The following is a 26,147-nucleotide window of genomic DNA, read 5'->3' on the forward strand; positions in this document are numbered from 1 at the left end:
CACCCTGACTTTAGACAAATGTACTTGTCTTAGAAGTTGTGGGAGGGTTCTTAGTCTGTTTTGGTATGTGTTACTGTTAACTGAAAGAGTGCAGTGAATTCAGACCTCCCAAATTTTTTCAATTTTTTTGTTTTTCCTTATCAAAACACTGACATTGTATAAATCTTAACAACCATACCCACATGCTGAGAGCTGTATGAGCTGCTTTGTCATTCTGTGACCAAACTGACATTCATTCTCATCCAGGGAACTGAACTGTAAGGATAAGGGAAGAGATCAGCAGGCAGAATACATCGGTAAAGTCTAGGAGTTGTGTCCATTTAGGAAAATGTTTCTCTTAGCTCCTTTTCTGTATTTGCTCAGATAACAATGGTAGTGAGTGCTTCTGCAGTTTATGCGTAGATGTGTGCCATCTGCAAAATGCCTGCTTTGTATAGGTTTTGTAGCTTTTTTCATCTTTATTATATTGAGCCAGTACTTGTAACGCATCTCTTTATTTTGATTAAAAACAGTGGATTATTGTCAATGAGGCAAATAATAATAAAAATGAAATAGATTTTGATCGCAGCTATGCAGTGTGTTTGAAGTAGATTGGAACAGATTCTGATAAGGCTTCTTGTAAAAGTGAAGGTGTAGACCCTTTTCTTTTGAATTCTAGTTTATGAGAAGACGTGCAGCACAAAGTTTTCTTGCCTCAAACCAGCTATGAACTGCAGTAGTTTTAGAGCTTTCTTGTGAGCAGTTCAGTCATCTCCACAGCAATAATGTTAGGGGACAGCAAAGGGCAAGACTTTGCTATCTTCTTCCTTCATGTGTTTAACGCACGTTAGGATTCTTTGAGTGTGAATTCTTGCAAGAATGCATCTTCACATATTACCAGGTAGATGTTAAGGTGAAGTAATTTTCAATAAAATAATTTTCTTCTGACTGCTGAAGCTATTTGTTAGTTGTAAGAATAATGCCACTTGAAGTGCAGTTAGAACATGAAAAGAGAATACTTTTCTCTATACTGCACCCCATTGTCACAGAATGTCTGTTCTAGTTTTCCAGCGTTACTCAAAAAGGCTCATGACTTTGTTAGTTTTCTGCTACTATGGCAGCACTTCAGGATTTGTCAGCTGTTTGCTATCAATCAAACATAAAGAAGGTGTCTGTTTGTTAGCAAAACCAACAAATAATGTTTTCTTATTTGTACACTTTTGTTTTGTGGAATATGTAGAATACAATGCCAAAGCTGGAAAATGCTGTTGTGTAGAATTAAACAACTTGAAGAAATCATTGAAATTTTTTTTTTCTTTTTTTTCTTCCCCCCCTCCTCTCCCTTAAGAATAATTATGACTTCCTCAGCTGCTGGAATATATGGAAACTTTGGTCAGGCAAACTACAGTGCTGCAAAACTTGGCCTTTTGGGTCTTTCGAACACAATTGCAATTGAAGGCCGGAAGTATAACATCCACTGCAACACAATTGCTCCTACTGCTGGATCCAGACTGACCCAGACTGTCATGCCACAAGGTGAATCATTTAAGGTCTACATGTACTGATATTTTTCAGTGAACTGATGCACAGCTAGCTTTCTTATCTCTTAAAAAATGAAAATCCTTTACACTTCATACACTGCTAATTCATTATTCCTATTATCTTTTTGACTCTAAACTGTCAACTTACTTACTTTGTTGTAAGGAATTCTTATTTTCTGCCACAAGATAAGATGGAATTTTTGTAATTTACAAAAGCAACTTCATGTGGCAAGGCATGTGGCAAGGCTCTTTAATTATAGTCTCTTCCAAGATCCTCCTGCAGTAGTGGAAAGGCTTGTTTGTTTCATCAGATGTGGAATCAGGTACGTACAAAAGGTGTCTGCAGTTATTGTAATATTGTCTAATTGCAAAATACTGGTTTTTGCGCAGTATGTCATGTGTGTACTTCTTTGTTTCATGATCAGCAGGAGATTATAATGAACTGAGTTGCCTTGTATGTTACGTTTTTCTTTATTGCACAGTTATTAATCTTTGAATTCTTGAACAGGTTTTATCAGAGCACTGCATTGGGAAGTTAGTATTAAAGGATGTTGTAGGAGACAGCTGTATGTGAAGTGTAAATTTGGTGACTAAATACTTTCGTGAATGACTAGAAGAAGCAAAAGAATTTGGGAAAAGAAATCTGTAAAGGGAAGTTGCTCTCGGAAAGTCTTCTAGAATCAGCCTATTTCATTTCCCTCCCACCCTTCTTTTCCCTAGTGATAGGCAGATTTCAAAGCCAGGGGAATCATTACGCTTTCCAGACTGATACACAAGACATTGAAGAGTAATATATTTTATACAGTTATGCATGGATTGAATGCATGATTTTGTTTGACGAAGTTCTTTGTAAAGTATCCTGGTTTAGGTCTAAATAATCCAAGTGATCAGGAAATCAAGCACCTCTATAGGTTGTGGGTTCCAGGGATTTATTACACTTATGTATAAAAGAGTCAAATGCAGTCATTAAGCTTGCAGCCATGAGTTCCTGAAGTGTAAAGTGGAGTTCAGTAGCTGGAATTTCCTGAAGATATTTACATAGAGTGATAAAACAACCTCCTAATTTTCTTTCTTAGTCATTTTAAGAAGAGTGAGATTCTTTGGTCTCCCTATAAGATAGTTACAGCTCTGATCATTTATTTCTTACCTCGCTCCCTCCCTCCCTGTCCCGTTTTTCAAATACTGTTAAAAGGTTTGGAAACCAGAACTTTAAAAACATTTGCATATGTCTTATCAAATTATCCTTGTTACCTTAGTCAGTACTTTCCTGTTCATCTTTAGATGTCTGCAAGCACCTATGCTTTAGCATCACCGCAGTTATGTATGTTCAGCTTGGCCCACTTGCTAGAACTCTAAATGTAGCTTGCATCTTTTGTGTGTTTTTTGAACTTCTACCACCTATTTCTTAATTCATTTAATAGTGGATTAATAGCATTAGTGATAACAGTCTAGTGCTAATTTTTGAGACTAAATGGTGTGTGGCATAAAGTGGAATACTTTAGAAAAGCCTAAGGCTTTTGTTACACACTTAAAACGCACCGCATTAAATGGAGTTCAGTTTCTTTTTACCTTTGTGGAACTTCTAAAAATGAACTTCTGTTACTTCAACTTGGCTGTTACAGAAGTACCTGTAATGCTAAACTTTCCCAGCTCTTCAACTGTCAGGATCTATTTGAAAATGCTTCCTGACCTTTAGTTGAGGAACAGCTATGTATCTATTGCTGTTGAAAGAATAATATTCTAAAAGCTGAAAAAGAAAATTAAAGTTATTTTTTATTTTCAGACAGTGGATAGAATATGTGGTAAGAGCTGCCTAGACAACCATACTCTGCTCCATGACAATATCTCTGTTTTCAGATAGTTTTCTCTTGTGCCAGATGACAATGAAAATCCCAAAATACAATTGATACATGAATTTAGCAGGGCTGATAAGTCCTGATGTCACATTTGGAAGTATCAGCATTTCCAGCTGGGGTGTTTCTCAAATATTCAGCAGCTGCAATTGTTTTCATATTGTCTTTTCGTTATAACGAATTAAAAGGGAAATTGATCAATCTCTGTCAGGATTATGTCTAGCTGGCTTGTCCTTATTTCAGGCTGCCTGTCAGATGGAAATTTAGGAAGGTACATGGCTTTGCAGTCTGCATGTTACGGTGTTCCCAGCGTTTAGACAGTGTTTAATCTGTCTGGCTGAGAACCAATGTCATTGGGTTTAGAGGCATACACACATCTCACGAGTTGTTCGTATCTAATGAATCTTCAAATGTTTCATTTCATTTGTCCTTTCTTTTCATGGCAGAACACTGTTCGTTAAATTCTCCCTGGCTCTGCTGTTCATCAGAAGGTGTTAGAGTAAGAGTAATTTGGTGAAATCATACAGTATTTCTATTTTATGATTCCTCCCTCCAATTTGCTCTAGATATGGTCGATGCTTTCAAACCAGAGTATGTTGCTCCCTTAGTTGTTTGGCTTTGCCACGAGAGCTGTGCAGAGAATGGCAGTCTGTTTGAGGTAATTTTTTTATTTTCCCTTTCTTCGCTCTCTTTTTCTCCCTTTGCCCTTTCTCCCAAAATCAATCATTTGCTTTAGCCTGCCAGTCTTAACGTTTTTGCTGAAACTGAATTATCATGTGAGATACTACATACTCAGCATAGACAGAAGAAATGTTGACCCTGTTGTGCTCTATATGACAAGTACATCAGGCAGAAATAACCTTGTCAAATTCTGGTGTGCGCTCAAAATACTACTGCTTTGATTGTTATAATGCTTATTGCACCCTTATAAGTTTGAAAAGGTACCAAAGCAACTACTTCAACAGAAGTTTTTGTTTTCCGAGTCATTCAAACACGGAAAGTAACTTGCAGGAAGGATTAATTACTTAGTTATGGAATACATTATAGGTATTGTCATCAAACTGCTAGCTCATAAATTGGGTGGAAGCTGTTATCTTGTTCTTGTAGTTTTACGTTGCTAGCATTTCAGTGCTTAACTAAACTGTTAAATACAACCAGCAATAGTTCAGAAATTTTTATTATGTTGAGTTTGTTCTGAAGTATAGTTTTGTTTCCCTACATTATCAAAACTTTGCTTTGTAATGTATGGTAAGCTGATGTTTGGGTTTTTTTGTTTTGTTTTTTTTTTTACTTCGCAGGTGGGAGCTGGATGGATTGGAAAATGTAAGTACTTTGTGTTGCAGGATTGATTTTATTTTTTGAATTGACAACAAAAGCGTGCAAATTGTATTTGCAGTTAACCTCTGCCCAAGATATTTTTATTTAGGGAGAGCAGATTAGCAAAAGCCTAGGGTTCTGAGAAGACTGCTTATTTTAAGTAAAAGTCAAAAATTTCACTCCGCATGGGGGAAACCAGTAACTTAGGGATGTGCTTTGTTATGCTTTAGAGCTGACTAATAGCAACTGAAAATCTGCATAAGTAACCTTAACTCTTGGATCCTGAGGGCATAATTGAAGTCAAGAAGAATCTCCATTTTTGGTGCTAAGTATACATTGCTGCCTTTTCTTGATAACATCAATTTTTCATGGTATAAAAGTAGCACATGCTGGTAAACTGGCTGCTTTTTAGTTGCTTTCCACCCTTACACTTCTATGAAAATACTAGTGATATGCATTAACATGTTGAGGCAATTACTCTTCTTAATAACCAGTAGCTATGCTAGCTAAGTATTTTCCTTGAGTGACTCCAGTAACTAGCTTAAATATGAACGTAAAGAAAACTTGCAGACAATACTGAGGGCTTATGAGATGGAAAACTTAATTCAGTGTGTGAAATGTCTTAAGTGTTTTCCTAAATATGTTGAACCTAATACAAGCATCATTTTCCTGAACTGTTCAAGGACTTTTCAGCCTACGTGAATATGATCAGTGGGTTGGAAGTAGGGCCATTAATTCAAGAAGTGGTTCCCCCTTCTTCCAAAACATTTTTTTGCCCACTTGATAAAGATTTTGTACATTTCTAACTAACTGTAAATGTTCTGGTGGCACTGGAATAGCTTTTCCCAGGTAGTGTATTAAACAGATAAAACAAATAGGGGCAGCAGCATAAAACCTCTTGCTGCCCTCCACAAGGAGTTGAGTTGTAATACAGCCGAAAATCTGTGGCTTCTCCTCTCTGGTCAAAAGAAAATACCATTTTTCATCATTATAATGACTACTGTTGAAGTCTTTAAAATGAAGCTAGGTCATTAATGAGGTACCAGTATGGCTTTATTCGTTGTCTGTTGCTAATTAAGAGCAAAACCAACATGACAGATTAAGAATTAGTTGCAGTCCAGGAACTCTGTATCCTTCCAGAACTGATTTCACATTACCCTTCCAAGTTTCTCTCAAGTTACATTATTGAAATAAAACCTCAGGGTCCATTTGGAGATGCTCACTGCTGGTATTAACATTCTTTCATAGATAACAAGTGGTTTTTCCATTTCCCCTATAGTTTTCCAAGGCTTTCAGAAGATTCCTAAGTATTAGTAGCCAAAATCAGGTCAGAAGAGAATGTCTGTAGATACATACTCTAGCTACAGCTTTTCACTAGACAGAATCCTAAAAAGGATGTCATATTTTCAGAGAGCAGTCAGTCTGTTGTGGCTTCAATGAAATTTAAACCCAGTGCTATTCCTTTTCTAAATGTTAGTGAAAAGCAGTGAGCCCTTTTAGTCCAGTTTGAAGTTATACTGGTGAGTTAAATTGGAGTACTTACAAGCTTTCCTTTCTTGCACTGTCTTGCAAGTAGTGACCTAGATGAAAGTGATCTAAGAAGGTAAAAGTCTCTCTGTTAGTTACTTGAACTCTGGCTCATGTTTCCCATTAGTGCGCTGGGAGCGATCCTTGGGTGCTATTGTCAGAGTAAAGAATCAGCCAATGACGCCTGAAGCAGTGAGAGAGAAATGGGAGAAGGTCTGTGACTTCGATAATGCCAGCAAACCAAGAAGTATCCAAGGTAAAGGAGACTTCAATAATGTGGATAGTTTGGTGTCATGCTTTAAACTCAGATGGCAACTAAGCACCGCACAGCTGCTTGCTCACTCTCCCCACTGTACCCCAGTGGGATGGGAGAGAGAATCAGGAAAAAAAAAGCAAAACCCGTGCACTGAGATAAAGACAGTTTAATAGGACAGCAGAGGAAGGAAAAAAAAATAATGATAAAAGAATATACAAAACAAGTGATGCACAATGCAGTTGCTCACCACCCACCAACCAATGCCCAGTCAGTCCCCATGCAGTGGTCACTGCCCCCCGGCCAACTCACCCCAGTTTATGTACTGAGCATGACATCATATGGTATGGAATAGCCCTTTGGCCAGTCTGGGTCAGCTGTCCTGGATGTGCCCCCTCCCAGCTTCTTGTGCACCTGGCAGAGCATGAGAAGCTGAAAAGTCCTTGATTTAGTGTAAGCACTACTCAGCCACAACTAAAGCATCAGTGTGTTATCAACGTTATTCTCATTGTAAATCCAAACCACTGCACTATACCAGCTACTAGGAAGAAAATTAACCCTGTCCCAGCTGAAACCAGGACATTTGAGCAAGCGAAGCTTAGAAGAGAAGGCTTTTTTGTCAGACATTTGCTGAAACTTTGCTTCAAAAGTCTACAGAACCAGTGAATTCTTTTGTAAACGTTAAGTCATTTACTGTTTCACTACAGTCAGATCTTTTTAAGGAAACTTTTACGTTCTTACCTGTAGAATTAAAATGGTTTTATGTTTCTTAAGAGTTTCTAGGGAAGCAACATCACTGTCATTTTATGTATTACAGCCAGACTAATGGTAGAGTTTTATTTGATTACACCTACACAAAGGTAGTAGCAGTAGTAGAGTAAGTAGACCTTACGGATATGTTTTTAGATGCCTAAACCAAAACCAGAATAGGATATGCTTTGTCCTTTCCCTCAGATCTTGGCAGAAGAATGTATCGAGCCATACAGTAGTTCTATATCACCTTACTGACTGTTTTCACTGATCTTTGGCTTACAGATGTCCCATTTCCAAATGTATGTCAGTCTATAAATGTTCTCTGTCCTGCTGTGGAATGGTATTTATCACAACATAATTCCAGCTTTATAGCTTTTGATCTATTCTCCAACCTGTCACATGTACTATGTTATTTTTATGGGTTGCTAACAGAAAAATGTGGTAGAAAAAAAGTTGTAGATGGGAATTTCTTTTGAAAGTTGCTTTAGCATTACATATGATATTCCACATCTGCCTCTTGATGCTATCATGAGAAAAACTTGGACAAGATTTTGGAGTTTTGAAGTAAATGTGCTTACAATACAACATAGCAAGTTTCTACAGTCAGGAAATTGTAAATATTACATTAGCATGAGTCTCCCATGCAGTGTAGATGCCTTGGCTTTTGTTTTGTTATGAACTTAGCCAAAATACAGCATTGTACTTTCAATGACATCAAGCCATAGATACTGCCAGGCTGAATTAATACTTTTGCATTAATTTGTTTTATGTGGGAATCAGTGGAAGGGTTGAGGAAAATTCTGAAGAAGCTAGCTGAATAGAATTTTCAGTTCTATATTAAAACTTTTTTCTACTGCCAAAGTCTCCAGTTTATTGCTTGAAGGTATTCAACTGTTAAATAAGAGAAACTAATTAGAGTACTTGCATTAAAAATGAAAAGCTACAATACCTAATATCTGCAAGTTAAAACTCTCCCAGAAGATTTCATTAATTTAAGTAATTTGGTGCTGTGAAGAGCAATCATGTACTAACTATTATGTATAATTATAAAAAAATACCAATTAGATAAAGTATTTGGTTGTAATATAGTAGAAAATCCCATAATCAGAGATGTTAATCTTGTTTCATAATTTGGGCATACTGATAAGAGCAGTTTGACTTTATTCATTCTAGATTACAAAAAAGTAGGAGCATCATCTGTTGGCTGGGGTTTTTTTTAGAGGTAGTTTTTCTTACATATGTAACAATCATACATAACTGAATACTTGGATTCATGTTGTATTTTTTTTTTATTTAGAATTCTCTTTTTTGCAAGCATAGGGGGGGGAAGTCATTCTCTTAAAGATAAATAAATTAAATGCTCCACATCTAATGTCTGAATGATCATGCTTTTAGAGCCCTGCCTAGCAAAGCACTCATTTGATGTTTAACTAGAGCATGTTCATAGTTGTGTATTTTAGCTGAGGTCATTCTGTTAGAGATGCTGAACTCTAGAAGAATAAATGGACATACTTTCTCATCTTTATGTTTTAGTGGTGGTCTTTGAAGAAATAAAACCATTGAATTCTTTTTCTTAGAACCAGTTTAAGTAAAAAGATCTGAACTTTTCTTTCCATCTTTTTTTGACTTTTTTTTTTAAGCACTTCTTCAGTTCATAGGCTTAACTTGTTCTCTTGGCACATAAACTGAATCGAGCTAAAAAACTCCTGCTTGTCTACCAGTACATGATTTTATACAGTTTGTGCAATTTTAAGTAGTAGGAAATAGCTAATTGTCACTTGATTTGGGAGTTGATGTTAATTTAGTAACTCATTGAAGTTTCTCAGGTATCATGATAATGTGCTCAGTAAAGCAGCCTTTCTTGGTAGTTACCCTACGTCTTTCTAGACGAACAGCTCCTGATTGTGCAGTACAGTCTTTTGCCCAAACTTTTCCCCTTACCCTAAAAGCTGTCTGACACAGTCGGTGTAACTGGCTATGCCTGCCTTTTCACTTTCCTTTTAATGCCTCAAGTGTCTTTGAATGTTCTCTGTAGTTATTCTGTAGGCTTCACAGGCTTAGTCCTTAACGTACCTGGAGCATTCCTGGCAGTTCCTCTGTACTCCCACACAGTTTAAGGTATAGTCCTGTTAACTAGCAAAAGATATGATTCCTTGTGCATTCACTACACGATGTCTTTTTAACAGCAGAAAAATCTGAGAACAGATTTTTTTTTTTTATTTTATTTTTTTTTAAAGCTATGTGAGAATTTAGGCCTTAGGAGGTTGAAGAAGTGGAAGATGTAGTTTTGCTGGCATGTATTCTCCTACATTCCCTTTACCAGGAGTGAAAGGTAACCATCTACTTAACGCAACATGAAAATGTCAGTGCCTCTGAGGCAGCAGTGAATCTGCAGTGACTGATGTGTCAGAGCTTTTTCCTAACTTGCATGATGATATTTTCTTACTAATGATTAAACTGAAATAATAGTTTTAGCTTACTTTATACCACTTCAGAACAAGCTAGAAATCTTTCAAGAAGATAAGCAGGGCATAATCAGAGCCTTAGGGTTAGGACACAGAATCAACTTACAGTGTACATCAGCAAGTCACTGTAACTGGCTCCCTGTATGCCCTTAGGCAGTAGCAATTGCAGAATAATGTCACTTGGCTTAACTAGTACTAGAAAAGAATTGCTCAGGCTCTCATTTGCAGCTGGATCTAGTGAGCTGACATTTGTCGTGGTAACATGATTCTGTCTTTTGAGATACTGAGAGGTCCTGGGTTCCTGTGCCTGTGTATAAGCAAAAAGACCAAATTAAATGTGATACAGAAGCTTCTGAATGTGTGGTGCACGTGCAGCAGGTCACAGTTGTGGACTGCATGCTGGCGTGTTGTCTCCTTGTATTCCCTCTCAGACAAAGCTAGATCCAGTAGACCTTACCTCCACAGCACACTACTTGCTCTTGTGTCCTAGTCCGATTCTTCCTGTTACACAAAAGGAGATTGTATATTGTCTACAGCATCCTATAGTATGTATTGCACAGGTTAGTATGTTTAGTTGTTTTCTAGGAAAACAGAATTATGTCTGTCACCCATATGAGACAACCTCTTTCTGTCTTGATTTCCTCCTCGGTTGTGAAGATACGAGCCAGTTTCAGCTAAATCTGCTATTTTAGAGGTCTGTAATCTGCTCTTATGTTCATGTGCATTTTTAATTCTCTTAGAAGCTGTCTAGGTACAGAAAAGAACTTGAGTATTCTCACTGGCTGACTTTTGGCACATTTCAAAACCTTATCTCTTATAGAGCAAATTAATATAAAACACATAGAAGGTGTGTATGTATGTATACTTTGTCTATAAAGAAAAAATTTGCATAAGAAGAAAACTGTTGCAGCTTCAATTTCAGGTTTCTTCATGTGTGTTTAAAAAGGGTTTAAACACTGGTGCTGTTTGCTCCATAGTTAAGGTGTATGGTTCACATGCAATGTTCCCTAATTGGGAAGTGAGAGGAATACTTTTTGGAAGGAGACAGGCTTTGCCATGGTTATTTTCAACGTTTGCTCTTCAGGTTAATCTTTACCTGCTGTCTGCTAATCATTTGCTCTATAATAGCAGACCATGCTGGGGGAGTGGACATTTAAGGTTTTGGAGTTCACTGATGGTATAACAACTTAAAAAAATACACCCAAACCAATATTAAAAATAATTGTATTAATGAAAAGATTTCCTACTGAGTTTGTTTCTGCCAAAATCAAACATAATAGCTTTGAACTATTTCTTGAATGTTAGAAGAACCTTACTCAGCTTGTAGAGTCATGTGTTAAAAAGTACAAATTGTCATAGTTAAGTCTACTGCTGAAATGTTAATTTCGGACATCCTTGTGTATTTACATGACTGAAAACTCATGCACCACTCTGTGCTGATGTCCTCATCTCTTTTACTTTCAGTAATCAAAAAATGAGTGCAAAATAAAGACTGTTGAAACCAGCCTTATCAGTGTCCAAACCTCAGTGATCAGTGATTTTGTAATGTTTCATCTTTCTTCTTTGGCAATCTCATATCTCATTGTTAGCTCATAACAATGTATTTGATCACAACCTTTGTACTTCTTAACGCAATAATCTAATTTACTCTTTCTTTGAACGTGCAACTCTGCCTCATGTGAAAGATTCATATCTGGTCAACTGCTAGAATATTGCTGTAAACCTCATGCTATACAAGTCCAGTTTCTTATGCCAGGCAGCAGAAGAGCAGTGAAGACTGAAATAAATTAGTATGTTGAGACATTTCAGTTGCATGCTGCTCTAGCAGTCCCTGGAAGATGAAAGGAATATGTCAGCACTAGGGTACTTAACTGGAAAAGTTCTGTAATGTAGTAAGTCAGGGGGGAAAAAAGAAATTAGCATTTTTTCCCCCTTTATTTAAAAAAAAAAAAAAGAAAAACGTTTTGTTGCCTGCATTTGGTGATATTCTAGTAGCTTGCTTAAGCTTTTCAGGCAACCCAAAGGGGCAGCATCTTAAAAGTAGCTTTGATATTAAAGGATGAAAACCACCTTGAAACATAAAGCATAACATACACTTTCTGCTGATACCTCTCAAGAAATTTGGGCCTAGAACCATAGACATACCTCATGTAGTTGATGTCTGTCACAGATATAAAGAAATAACCCAGGAGTCCTTTAAACAACATTCCATCCTTAAAGGCAGCTTTTTCTGCATACACATGCTTTGAAAATCAATAACAGTGTTACTAAATGATTCTGGTATGATCCAGGTCAGGTGCTGTTGCTGATTACAAATATAACAGTAGGCCAAAGTTTAAAAAAAAAAAACCAAACAGTTTGGGTGAGGCCTTTGACGTTGAGGGTGAACAATGACAAGTCTCACATCTTAAAAAGGGTAGGAAGGAGGACCCTGGGAACTACCAACCTGTAAGCCTCACCTCTGTGCCTGGGAAGATCATGGAACAGATCCTCCATATGGAGGATGGGGAGGTGATTTGAGACAGCCAGCACGGCTTCACCAAGGGCAAGTCCTGCTTGACCAACCTAGTGGCCTTCTATGATGGAGTGACTGCATCAGTGGACAAGGGAAGAGCTATGGATGTCATCTATCTGGACTTCTGTAAGGCCTTTGACATGGTCCCCCACAACATCCTTCTGTCTAAATTGGAGAGACATGGATTTGATGGATGGACTGTTTGGTGGATGAGGAGTTGGTTGGATGGTTTCATCCAGAGGATAGTGGTCAACTTCTTAATGTCCAGATGGAGATCAGTGATGAGTGGTGTCCCTCAGGGGTCCATATTGGGACCAGTACTGTTTAATATCTTCATCAATGACATAGACGGTGGGATCGAGTGCATGGTCAGCAAGTTTGCAGATGACATCAGGCTGAGTGGTGCAGTTGACACACCTGAGGGACGGGATACCATCGAGATGGACCTGGACAAGTTTGAGAAGTGGGTCCATGTGAACTTCATGAGGTTCAACAAGGCCAGGTCCAAAGTCCTGCACCTGGATCGGGGCAACCCCCAGTATCAATACAGGCTCGGGGATGGAGGGATTGAGAGCAGCCCTGAGGAGAAGGACTTGGGGGTACTGGTGGATGAAAAGCTGGACATGAGCTGGCAATGTGTGCTCACAGCCCAGAAAGCCAACCATATCCTGAGCTGCATCAAAAGAAGCATGGCCAGCAGGTCAAGGGAGGTGATTCTGCCCCTCTACTCTCCTCTGGTGAGACCCCACCTGCAGTAGTGCGTCCAGCTCTGGGGTCCTCAGCACAGGAAAGACAAGGACCTGCTGGAGCGTGTCCAGAGGAGGGCCACAAAACTGATCAGAGGGCTGGAACACCTCTGCTGTAAGGAAGGGCTGAAAGAGCCAGGGTTGTTCAGTCTGGAGAAGAGAAGGCTCTGGGGAGACCTTATTGGAGCCTTTCAGTTATTAAAGGGGGCTTATAAGAAGGGACAGACTTTTTAGCAGGGCCTGTAGCGATAGAACAAGAGGTAATGGTTTTAAACTGAAAAAGGGTAGATTTAGATCGGACATCAGGAAGAAATGTTTTACAATGAGGGTGATGAAACCCTGGAACAGGTTGCCCAGAGAGGTGATAGATGCCCCATCCCTGGAAACATTCGAGGCCAGGTTGGACGGGGCTCTGAGCAACCTGATCTAGTTGAAGATGTCCCTGCTTATTGCAGGGGGATTGGACTAGATGACCTTTAACAGTTCCTTCCATCCCAAACCATTCTATGATTCTATGATCTCCTTAGTGTTCAGCCAGACATTAGCTAGCTCACCAATTTGAGAGTCAAGTCATATCATAAATTCTGGAAGAAAGACTACTTGAAAAGGAGATTGTAGTATTCTACACCATTATTAAATTACAGGTTGCCTTTCTACTGTTTGTCTCAATGATGTCATTGCATGTAAAATACATGTTGGTAGTCTTTTCAGATGTCACCATTAAGAATGATAGTTATGTTCCTGCATGGAAACAGGTTGTGGAAATGAAAAGTTGAGGAAACATTCAGGTTTACTTGGAGGTCAAAGCTGATTTTCCCTTGAAGATTTTAAAGCAATGTGAGAGCCTTTCTTTAGTTCATGCAAGAATGGTAGAAACAGTCTGTTACTTCTCCCAACAGCTCAATATTGCTTTTCCTTCATTCATTTCATATATGAAAAAAGGGATAAAAGGGATTACCTTTTAAAGGGTTCTTATAAATTATAAATCTCGTTTTGCACATTTTCACGTTACCTAAATGTCATAACCTCATGTTGTGTAATGGCAGCGCTTGTACCCAAAGATAAGGTTTGTCTTTGGCAGAAGACGTGACAACATATGTTTGTTTTGTAGATGTTCCTTTTTCTTCATGAGATTCAGGCAACAAATAAAACATTATGATGATTCTGGCAGTGAGACTGGGAAGCAAGAAATAGTTCAGGAAATCAAGATTCTGCAGGAGGTTATGCAGCTAACTTGCAAGATATTTAGGGGAGTGCTGTGCAGTAGTGCAACATGGTGTTTGAGCAACAGTGCGAGTCAGTATAGGTATAGGGGTTTTGAAGTGGAGGGGAGCGGCCTCAAGGTAAAGGTAGTTAAATAATAATTTTGCACTCCTCTGATTTAAACACTTTTTTATTTTTCTGTGTGTAATTCTCACTTTTTGTTTGATGCTTTCTAACACACGGATGTTTAATATTGATTTTAGCCATATTAAGCTTCAAGGAGCAAGCTGTTCCTGATGACCTGCCTTTACCATAGCAAAGTTCTGTATCTCAGTCATGCATCATCTCGGTGTAATCTTGGCATTATTCAAGCCTCAGACTTATTTATTTATTTATGTGACTTGGGAAAGAGGGTAACCGCCAGGAGATGATATCTGTTACTTGTATTGTAAATAGTTTTCAAGACAAGAAAAGCAGTACTAATTTTCAGATGTTTGCTTCTGAGACAGTTAAAACATAATGCTCATTATCTTCTCCTTAACACCATGGTTCAGGGAATGTGGATGGAGATCGCTTATCATCAACTGTTGCATAGATGCCTGTAAAATGCAGCACTATGCTCAATTTGCAGATGTATATTTGTTGTGTTTAAAAATGAATTGAGAAGTACCAGGATATATGTCATTTGCTGGCATGTTTGTTGTCTGTCTAACTGGAGTGTCTCATTTACGGCTATTTATAAGTGATATTTTTCAATTATTTTCTCTAGAATCCGTAAGTGCATTGAATGATGCTCTAAGTGAGATAGAGTCTCAAGGGAATGTTTCTATGAATTCAGCAAGCTCTGGATCAGTGGTGTCTTCATCTGTTGACACAGTAAGTACCTCTGTCTACCAGGCGCACTCAAAGTTAGGTGAAAACCTCGAGCAGACAGATTTATGTTGTTGATCAGCTTCTACTGTGGCTTCATCTCTACAAAAAGAAAGGTAGGTTTTAAACTGTGAAGTGAGGAAGCAGAATAAGAAACATCTCCATCTCCAGACTACATTCTTTATTTTTCCTATTGATGATGGGAAGACTTAAGGCTAGCTAGACTGAATAATGCAGAATGCAAGTGCTTGTAAGTTCTGTAACCCTCTTCAGTTAGGGTAGTGTTCAGAAAAGGGGCAGGGGATGGGTCTTGTTTGGCAGTGTGGTTTTGCTCTGGCTCTGTCTCTGTAGATAGTTCATTCTTCCTCGTTTCAGTCTTACTACAGTGCTAATTATTTCATTTGTTGTTTCCTTTAGAAAAATTCTTATGCATTGCTATGAGCGGAGCTGTATGAAGTTATACTACTTATTCTTGAAGTAAATTGCTTGCAGTGAGATATAATGCATTATATTCGGGTTGCTTGTATTATAACAAATATATTAATATTTTATGGTATCTTTATTACTCATACTTTATGTTTTCATGTGGCTACAAAGAAAATGCTCAAACATAAATTTTGTTTGATAGGAGAATTATAGAAAGAATGCAAGTGCAATAGTAACTACTATGAAGTTTTATTTTATTCTGACTTTTAATTTCCAGGGAAGCATTGTTGGCCGGGAATTGGCTACCAATGTGTATAAATATACTCACTTAGAGCCTATTCTATATGCCCTTGGTGTGGGAATGTCAGCTAAGGATCCAGATCACCTGAAATTTCTCTTTGAAGGAAGTGAAGAGTTCTGCTGTTTACCTAGCTTTGGAGTAATTCCGGCTCAGACTTCAATGTTTGATGGTATTCCTTCTGTTCCAGGACTAAGTATTGATCTCTCAAAGGTATGGAAGAGTTAAGTACCTAATTTTGTTTGTGCTTTATATAACTATAAGGTGACTTTAATTAGTATGTTTGTAATATTAATAAGTTTCCTTTATTTTAGAAAAGGAAAACTCAAAAGTTTTGTATTCTTACATCTTAAGAAATATTCATTTATTTCACTTGTATGACCTGTGTCTTCCTAAGATGGTATGAACGATCAATTTTTTGTTAAATTTTAATTTGTGTTCACTATGCTTTTATTAAACCACAAAAGTTTAAAACTTTCTTTGAAAATATTTTCTGTTGGGGATGAAATTGGAAAAACAAAACAAAACACTTGCAGGGGTTTTTTGTTTGTTTGTTTGTTTGTTCTGAACACTTTCCAAAATAACTGTGTATTCCCTTGCAATTGTGGTGGGGAAAGCAATAGAATATATTGATTGTTGTTATAGCACTGCCTTTCTTTACATAGATGCTGCATGGTGAGCAATATCTGGAACTGTATAAACCACTACCAACCTCAGGTCAGTCCTTTTCTGTTGCTGATTTGCTTTTCACTGTGACAACATTTCCTCTAGCCATATTATAAATGGAAATAGGGAAGCTCTGTTTCCAACTGGAATTTTCATATTCTTTTTACAAGGGGTGGGGGAGAAGAGAGGCAACCTGTTGCATTATTGAAGGAATTCTGAAACTGTGTTCTTGGGATCAGGTGTTGCTTTTCTATAGCATACTTAGTAAACTCATGCCTAATCTTTGATACAATAAGCAAATATACTACATGCCGGTGTATTACTCATATAATTTGATACTAACTAGCAGAACTTTTTATTCTTTCTGTGAGGTTGTATCATAGAACTTTGGGGATGTTTACCTAAAAATTCTTCAACATTGGTTGCATCTGTGTGCCTATAATAGGGTAAGATTTAAATTATGTATGTAAAGGAGGAATGGACATCTCAATGAGGAGGCTAAAAAACAATTAAACAATTACTTTTCTCAAGATACTAGTTACTGCAGTAGCAAGCTCTTTTCACACATGGCTGTGTTTTCCCAGATTACAATACCTGAGAGGTGCTTGTTAGACCCATTCAGGATATGCATGCATGTGTCTGGGTTTCTTCATTAGTAGTTTTTAAAAATTCACTTTTCCAGAGTGTAGAAGGAAAAAAAATCTTGCAAGCCACAGATAAATGGCATAATTTCTTGTTGAAACAAAAGGAGATGTGTGAAAGTTACACTAACTTCAAAGAAGTCTGATAATTAATAATGGATTGCCAGGACTTGCTGAAGCTTTTTATTTTTCCATTCCATAGGCTGATTGTGTAAACAAATATGGTTACATATCTCTCTAGAGCAATAACCTCTTTAGAGACAAACTTCATAAACCCACAGGCCCAGGCCCTGAGCTGAGCTTCTCTTCTGTAGAACTGTAGTTATCTCAGCCCTCTTGAAAATTGTGGACAATCCTTAAGTGATTTGAGCTATCTTTGAAGTTAGCGATGTGTTTGAGTCTGAAATGTGATTTGTGTTTATCTCTGAATACATAAACTATAGCAAGATTCTATTAAAAAAAACCAAACAAAACTTAAAAAAAAATTCCTCACATCAGCAAACCAAGATTTGCAAAGATTCCCAGACACTTCTGTTATAATCATGATGATTGTGATTACTATGACTATTACTATGATTATTATTACCAGTATTATTATTGTTGTTAGTAACGAAGTGTAAAGAATGATCTGTGGACTTCATTCCTGAAGCAAAACCTTACAACACATACGTGTTCTTCTTTTCTTACAGGGCAATTAACTTCAGTTTCAACCATTAGTGATATTCTCGACAAAGGATCAGGAGCAGTCTTGCTTATAGATGGTAAGAAGGTTTATAATTTTTGGAGGGGATGCAGTAAAATTTGACAGGCTCAGTTTTTAACTAACTGTACCAATAACTGCCAGCCTGTCCACAGTAAAGACTGTTAGCTTATTAAATCTCAATGAGAGTTGAGAAATGAGCTAATTAGCAATAGCTGTGTAAATGTATAATGTAATTATTCTTGGGCAGTTAACGTACTGAAATAGAACACTCTCTTTGGAAAAAGATTTCAGAGAAGGTTTGCTTTTATCCTATGCAGGTGGAATAGTGCACTATGCAAACTGAACAAAGTTCTTTAATAATAATACTTAGTCCTCTCTGAAGACAGCCATTTTAGATTCTGCCAGCCTTCAGCAAGGAGGTGTGTGTGTGCCTGTGTGCTTTTGTTTTGTGGGGTGGTTTTGCATAGGTTAGTCATATGAGTATGTTGCGTAGACTCATCTGCAAAGCAGCCATCTTTAAGAGCATGTCCTACATTCCTTTTTTATGTTTACATTATTCTTTTCTAAACAAAACAAAACCAAACCTCATTTCCTTCCTCTTGTATCCAAGTTAAAGGATCAGAATGTCTCCAGATGTTGTTGTTTTCAGAATTTTGATATCTTTAGGTGTGGTTATACCAAGGTCACTTGGGAAATTAGACTGCAAGAGTAGGTTAATAGGCAGTGAATCTCTGACCACTCTTGAGCTTTTATTCCTTCAGTGTACGGATAAAATTGTGAAAAAGGTTTTTACTGTCCTTTTGTACCTCCTAGCTGTGTTTTGCGTCCATCCTGGGCTAACATCAAGCCTGTCTGTTTCTGCAACATGCAAAAGTTCTTTTTGTGAGCAGATTCTTAGTGGTTTTAAAATTTCTTCTGGAACTGGAAATGAACATTATTAACAATACTGTAAATTTCAGTCCAAGGTGTAAGGGAGTAGAATAGGCATCAACTGGAAATAGGAAACTGAATCTTGATTCAGTGTAAGTTTGACTTCTTCGAAAGGAGGAACAGGTGACTTTAAAGCTTACTCTGGAGCTCTTTTCATACAATGTACTAGTACTGCTTTTTGTATGAGTTGGTAATGTGCTTTACGCACTAGAGATTCTTAATAGCTTTAATACATCATATTTTATGGCACAATTCTATCATATTTAAATAAATTGCTAATACAGTGTCCGGTGCTGAAATAAATACTAATTTCAGCACTTTTTTGTCAAATATTCATAGCATCTTGAATGTCATCAGCATTTTGATAGCTCATTTTTTAATTTTAATGCTTTCATATAAATAAAATTCATGATAATGTTATTTGAAACAGATCATTAGTCTTCACTAGTCAGGAAGTGACTTGCAACAGTGCAACATGAAAGTGTGACCGTTGTCCCTTCAGTTGTTAAAATGAGCTTTGCCATGTTTGAAGCTGAACTTTTCTCTTGTAACAACACATGCTAACGATGTGAAAAAGGAGATTGAAGACAATATATGACTTTCCTCTTTTGTTGTCTTTCAGTGAATACCTATTGTGGAAAGGACCTAGTGTGTTATAATCAGTTCTCTTTGTTTTGCCTTGGAGCTGGAGGATTTGGTGGAAAAAGAACATCAGAAAAGGCCAAGGTAAATTCATGCATATTCATATTTAAAAAACCACAAAAACTTCTGTCAGCACTGCAAGAAAAATATTTGCTATATCAACTAGGAAGGATAAACTAGCATTTGATCAGTGTGGTGGTACAAAGTCAAATGGAGTTTAAATACTTCTGTTCATTGAAGAGTGTGAGTGAAAAGGTACTTTTTAGGGCCTGGGAAACCAATGGTTTTGTTTTGACAATTAGGGAGAAAAGTGAATTGCTAAACATGCAACTGATGAGATATTCCTCCATTCAAATATTTGAAATTACAGGTACAGAATATCCTAATGGAAAACAGAATAGGAGATTCTCCGGAAGATGTTTAGAATCTAAATTCTGTGAACTTGGAATTAGAAAATGATGTCTGAAGTTAAAATAAAATTGAAATTTTTATGAAATGCATAATGATGTGGACAGAACGCTCCTCTAGAGGATTCATATTAGATCTTTCAGAAGAGGGTCTTTTGAAGTCGACAGTGTAGCAGGCTGTAATTTGACCCAATTAATTCCATAGAAGTGGTAAAATCTGCTACATGTTGTACTTTGGGCTGTGCTAAATTGCTTAAAATCCTACTTCTGTAGGTCAGATGGAAGATGGTATCAGTTCAACTGTCCAATTTGGCAAGAGTCTTATTGACTCTTGGGTTTATGAAACCCAAATGCCAGCTTTGCAAACAAAAGAAACTTCGCGTGTTTTGATTTTATGTATTTACTTACTCCCAATCACGCTCTCCATAAATTAACAGATGAAGAAAGTTACTAATATCTTGTTGAAACCTAGTTTGGGAAAGGTTTTATTTTCTCAATCTACTTTTGATCCAAAAAATTTCTAGAGACCTCTTTGATCAGAACAAGAACAGAGAAGTAGCTTTTATTTGTAAGTCTTGGTTTTCTCAAGAAGTCTTACATGTAGCTTTAAGAGCAGATTTTTTGTCTGCTCTTGTTTGAGCAGCAAGGAGAGTGATAAAGAAGTTAAGACTTCAGATACTTTGTCTAGGGGCCTACTACTGAGCTGTTGGATTGTGCCAACTAGACTCATAACAGAGTCCTGATTTAATACTGTCTCAGCTCTGCTGTCATGATCCCATTTCAGTTTCTGCCTCAGTGCTTACATCTCCAATTAGGAATATGTGATCTGTGTGTCATCAGTTTAGCATTACAGTGTGTTCTGCTGCTCCACCTGACATACTTTCTTTGCTTCTGTTTAAGGGGGTGTGGGGGGCTATTTATGTTTTAAAACAAATTGATACCTAGTGATAATTTCATGTGTATGTATACAGAGAGTGTTCATGTTTAGTTTAGCAACTTGTTTTTCATGTGTTAAATTTGTGCTAATAGGTATGATCATATGTTAATATTGCAAGATATTGCTCTAGTGAAAAGACTAGCATAGTAAAAAGCTGAGAAGTACTCAAATGTGTAGTGATGGGTTTGAACTTGCAATTTCTAGAAGAGATCTATAGGTGTAGCTCTTTATAAATCTATGTGTTTGTGTGAAAGAGGTTTGGAAGGCATCAAGAGCAAATGAGAGAAGTTGCATTATAGTTTCTCAGTTCCACCAGAGCGGAACTCCGGCATTTTGGGAGAGAGTTAGCAAATGACAACAATGTCACATGAGCGCATAGTGTGTATGTCCAAATGCATGAAGTAGCTATTCAGGTACCTGTCACATAACTGTTGTGTCCTTCAGAACTATGTTTAAGGGTAGTGCCAGCTATGACCAAATGTTGTTATTGTGAACTAGAGCCTTGAGGTGCTACAGTAATAAACAGTTAAATAGAGGCTATTTTAAGCTCAATATTTTTGAAAATTTATAATTAAATACCTAGATTTTGTACATCTTTAATACTGTAGGTAATGTTTTTTGGGATTTTTGGATGTAAACTTAAAAGTTTTTTGACTTAAATTCATATCAGTTATATAGAAGTTTTCCCATATGTAACTTTACAAACCAAATCTTGAAATGCCTGCTGCTTCAAAGAGAAACAGGAAAATCCTCTGTGTAGTATGAAAAATTCACAGAATATTATTGCAGACAGTGTATAAAGGTCTTTGATGGAACCCTTAATTCTTCTGTAATCAGATTTTATAACAGTGCATATAAAAAAATAGTGGTTCAAAGGAAATGCTGGTAATCTATAGTGGTTGCATCAGTGAGTCCAGTGTAGTACCTTGGCACTTTTTAGTTAAACGTTGCACTTCAGGGAACTGCAACTTCTTCGCTCTATTTAGTGAAGTATGAGAATTCTATATAAATAATTTTACATTTTAAAATATAACGAATACCTGTTTCAGGCAGCAGTCCTTGTGATAGAAGAAAACAAAATGTAGTCAAGACAACAGAGTGATAGCAAATTCAACAGAGGCCTCTGCATGTAAGAGGCCAGTTTCAAACAATAAATTTTCCTGCTTTGTCTTTGCAAACCTTCCCAATTAAAAAGACTTTCACATCCCTCTGTGCCAAAAAGAAATCCCAAGCTGATTAGATATATTTTATGATGTGTCTTTTTGTCACTTTACGCATTTATTGTATCTGCAAACTAAGGAGAACAAATTTCCAAGTTGAGGTCTATGGTGAGCAACAAATTGTGTAAGTCATGTCTCTCTGGAGCTGGGGTTTTCTTGCTCTACTGGCAGAGGGGTTTCCTTAATTATTCATATGCTGGATAGTTTTAATGTCTTAATGGCTCAGTAGGTCAGGTTGAGTTTCTTTAAACCAACTGGAAATAGATTGGCAAGCCATTCTTGTTTTGAAAGCATGTTAGATAGTGTCCTTGTTATCCAGCTGATTAATGTGTAGGTCCATTGTGGTTCTCTGAAGGTAAAAAAGCAGGAGTAATATTATCAAGTCTTCCACCCAAGACGTGGCTTTGGTCTGCTGTTAATAAACAGGAAAAAGCCTTTGCTGTCATTAGATGTGAAACTACACAGCTCTCCGTTTCTTTTGATTTCTCTTTTCTTTGGTAAAGAGCTTATGAAAACTAAGATTTAAGTAGAATTACTACAGGTGAGAGTCAAGTTGCTTCCTTTCATTTTAGAGCTTACACCAGTTTCTCTTCGTTTGGGCTTTTTTTGTTTTGAAAACACAAGAAGGAGAGGGGAAAAAAAAGATTTCAACTACTTTAATAGCTTTGAATTGGTTATAATGTTGTGTTTATCATGATCCACGATGTTCTCTGTCAGCCTGTTGCTAAAGTTTGTATCTTCAAAAGTGAACAACGAAGCTGTAGATTGAACAAGGAACAGCTTTTTTACAGTAATATGGGTCTTAATATGCAGCATGTAATTGCAAAAACAAAAGAAGAAAGTGCAAAACAAAAAAAGAGTTAGAAGCTCTTAAAGGCCAAAAGTAGCATAGTGCATGAGTGAGGCAGTAAATAATTTTGTACTCCATTGCACTTTTTAAAGTATTATTTTAAAAGCTTCATTTTGATTTCTGTGTTTCAAAACACTAGTGTTCTATGAGACACGTATTTTTTCTGAGTTAATAATTCTTGCTTAATCTTTTTTGGATAGTTTGGAAGAAATGTAATCAAACTTATCAGATATAACATGTAACTTTTAGCCAGATCTGATGCCTCAGGATCGCTATCTTTGTAAAGCTAACCTTCATAAGAGACTGTTTCTGGCCTAAATACCTTTTCCTATTTGTCTGTAAAGGTAGAAAGGGTAGGAGGAACTTTAACAGCTTTGTAAATGCTGTTTCTTTTTATACATACCTGACATATTCTGGCATGGGTATGGTTAAAAGATTTTTGCAGTGAAATATTAATACTACTACTTTTGCTTTAGGTAACAGTGAATCCACCCAAGAGGCCCCCTGATGCTGTAATTTCTGATGTCACAACAGCTGATCAGGTAAAGTTTTGTATGCTGTAGGTGTGAAAATATTTGTTTTGTTTGGAGAAAGGAGTCTTATATGATGTTCACTAATAGTTCAAATTTTCTGTTATACCTCAGGTATTTATGTATGTATATTTGTGTGTATACGTATCTATGTATAACATGAAGCTAAAATTTGGGCTAGGTTGAGTTATGACAGTGTGTTCAATGTTCTATCTAAAATGTTCTTTTCATAAGGGTAATGCAATTTTATAATTGTTTATTACAAAATTCTAAATAGAAGAGGAAATGAACATTTGTATTCTGCTGTAGTTTAAAAAAAAAGAGGTTCAAAATCTCTGAAATTTACAACAAATGGTGCAAGCAAACACATCATGACAAAAAAAAGTGCTTAAAGTTCACAGTTTTGAAAAAGTTAAATTTCTGTAGTAGTAATAGTAGTAATCAGGGAAACTTGAAATACTGACAGATGTCTGTCCATGTATGTTTCCGTCTGTCCACGGTCCCACTGGTTGACAGGCATCCACTTTCCATAGACAAAAACCTGAGTAAATAAATACATCATCCTCTGAAGGTAAACATGTGCAGGTGTCAGACAAATACGACAGGAAAGTCTGGAGCTACCAGTATTAAGACACTGAGTAGTATTTTCAAAAGCAACTTAGTCATGGCAGGAGACTGTAGCTTTTTGAGATGCAATTAAAATGTTGAGCATCAGCTGAACTGTGGTAACTGATGTCTGCTTAGCCTCTGATTATATACAGAGTAGTTAAACTTAAGTCTCATCCAGCTGATTCATGTGCTTGAAGTCCAAATTAGCCCTACCCACTTAAATCAGGAAAGAGAGCTTAGATCAGCATTTCTGTTTTTATCACTGATGTACGTGCTGCATCCTAAAATTCACAGCATCAGTCTAGGAGGTACAGATGTCTAATTCTTCTGAATAGATTTCATTGAAAATTGACAAAGTGAGCAAGGAGCACGGAACGGTGAGTGAGTACTTTGTTCCTGGGAGGTGGTCAGATGTAGTGGAAGGTGCTCTCTAGCAGCTGGCACTTTATTAGGTAAGATACAGCAACCCTAATGGCCCAGTAGTTAACAGTATTTACTTTGAATGTTGGAACCCTAGTTCAGATTCTGCTCTGCGTGATTATATCAGAATTGATTCCAGGTCCATCAATTTTCAGATGACATTTATGATCCACTTGTTCATACAGTAATCTTAGTTTCTGAGCCTTAAGCTCTTATGTCTGAAATTATTGCTGTATATAAAATGCTAAGTTCATGAGATAAAAGAAGATGGTAGTGACCCTATAATGCAGAATTTGGGAAACTTTACAAAATTGATTTTTGGAAATAAAGGAAGGCGCACAGAGTAGCCACCACACTTACTTTATTTTAAGATCTACTTTGACAAGTAGATATATAAAGAGAATTCCTCTCCAATTAGGTCTTGCAAGAGCCACAGCCAGCAAACTTTGAGAACTGCAAGAAGGCTTATCTGCCAAGTTATACAGTAGCATCTGTGCTGAAGTGATGATGCCTGTGTATAGGAGGGGGAATGTGTAGAACTTCGGAGCTTTATCGGCAGGAATACAGACTTTCATGTGAAGGACAGCTTGGGGAAATGTTATCAAGATTTTATATTTATGTGTCTGTGGAATGACACATAACTGCCTAAAATCCTTTTCGAAAATGGAAGCTGGCACACAAATTGCATTGAAGTTTCTGAATTTTTTTTTTCTTACTGTTTATATGAAAAAGGTGTTGGCAGAAATTACTGTTGCCATTCAGCTATTGAATTAGTATAGAGTATGAGACAGACTGAAAGAGTTTGTTTGCAGATGGCATTTGAGCTGACTTGATCTGTATTAATTTTCAATGATAGCTGTGACATTCACCACTCAGTTTTTGTGTTACCACAATTACGTGGCTAAACTGCTCTTCACAATTAGCATTTTTCCCCCTTAACTTTTCATAGCATGACCATGTAGTAAACTTCCTGATAAGTAGACCATCATGGATATTTTAAAAATGTTGACAGTGATGACTCCTATCTTTCACTGAAGTAACTGTCTGTGGTTATCTTGAAAGTTATATTCAGTTCTCACTCAGCTACAGTGGGTTAAGTTTTTTCCAAGAGGAAGAATGTTTTTTACATGTTTTCAGACAGGCGGCAGCACTGCTTAGTGAAGAGGATACTGGAAACAGAGGGCTAATAACCATTTTTGCCCTTCACCATGTGTTCAGCAGAATGGAGGGTACAGCCACCTACAGTTCCTTGAAAAATTATTGTGTTATGTCAGTGACCATTGACAGAACAAACTAATAATTTTGCTTACTGGTATCAAAGACCAATAGCAGGTAGTATCATAAATGTTTATCCCTTTCAAATCTGTACCCATTCTTGAAAACTTCTTTAACCACCAACCAGTGCTCATGAATGAGTTGCAGTACCATGGTGTAAGCTGCTTAAGGATAAAAAATGGTTAAGAAAAATTTAGAAGTATCTGACCTTCTAAAAGGCTTTAAGGCTTAAGATTTGCATCATGCTGAAGAAGGACATAAAATATTTCTTCTTTGTGTTTATGAATTTTTCCGCAAAGAACTAAGTAACGTTTTTTCCATCTTGCCCTGTAGAGATGTGCATGTCCTGTGGTATTTTTCTAGCTTGTTCACTCTCTGGAACCTGAGCTGTGCTTTGCTAGATATACTGCCATAAGTCTTATGAATAAAATAGACCCTTTGACAGAAGATCAAGAAGTCTGGAGGGTGCTTGACTATTAGCTGTTTAGCAAGAAATGAATCATTCAATTTCAACCCTGTAGGGAATGTTTAATGTAGTTACAGAGCTTCAGTATCACCAAGCTACTCTTGT

The 26,147-nt window shown here is 37.0% G+C and overlaps 1 protein-coding gene across 2 annotated transcripts in view; it reads left to right on the forward strand.

Moving 5' to 3' along the window:
• Nucleotides 1–26,147, forward strand: part of HSD17B4 (hydroxysteroid 17-beta dehydrogenase 4) — a 63,305-nt gene that overhangs the window by 10,270 nt on the left and 26,888 nt on the right. For both annotated transcript variants that reach the window (XM_087742120.1, XM_087742121.1), the window contains exons 8-17: nucleotides 1,328–1,515; nucleotides 3,940–4,031; nucleotides 4,672–4,696; nucleotides 6,345–6,473; nucleotides 14,922–15,028; nucleotides 15,726–15,959; nucleotides 16,412–16,463; nucleotides 17,743–17,814; nucleotides 19,309–19,412; nucleotides 23,219–23,284. In XM_087742120.1, coding sequence (XP_087598246.1) covers nucleotides 1,328–1,515; nucleotides 3,940–4,031; nucleotides 4,672–4,696; nucleotides 6,345–6,473; nucleotides 14,922–15,028; nucleotides 15,726–15,959; nucleotides 16,412–16,463; nucleotides 17,743–17,814; nucleotides 19,309–19,412; nucleotides 23,219–23,284 — 1,069 coding nt within the window. The remainder of the gene's footprint in view (nucleotides 1–1,327; nucleotides 1,516–3,939; nucleotides 4,032–4,671; nucleotides 4,697–6,344; nucleotides 6,474–14,921; nucleotides 15,029–15,725; nucleotides 15,960–16,411; nucleotides 16,464–17,742; nucleotides 17,815–19,308; nucleotides 19,413–23,218; nucleotides 23,285–26,147) is intronic.

Source organism: Nipponia nippon, unplaced genomic scaffold (genome assembly GCF_047370975.1).
Source record: "Nipponia nippon isolate SJK-2023a ecotype South Korea unplaced genomic scaffold, ASM4737097v1 scaffold_8, whole genome shotgun sequence".
In the NCBI taxonomy this organism is placed as follows: Eukaryota; Metazoa; Chordata; class Aves; order Pelecaniformes; family Threskiornithidae; genus Nipponia; species Nipponia nippon.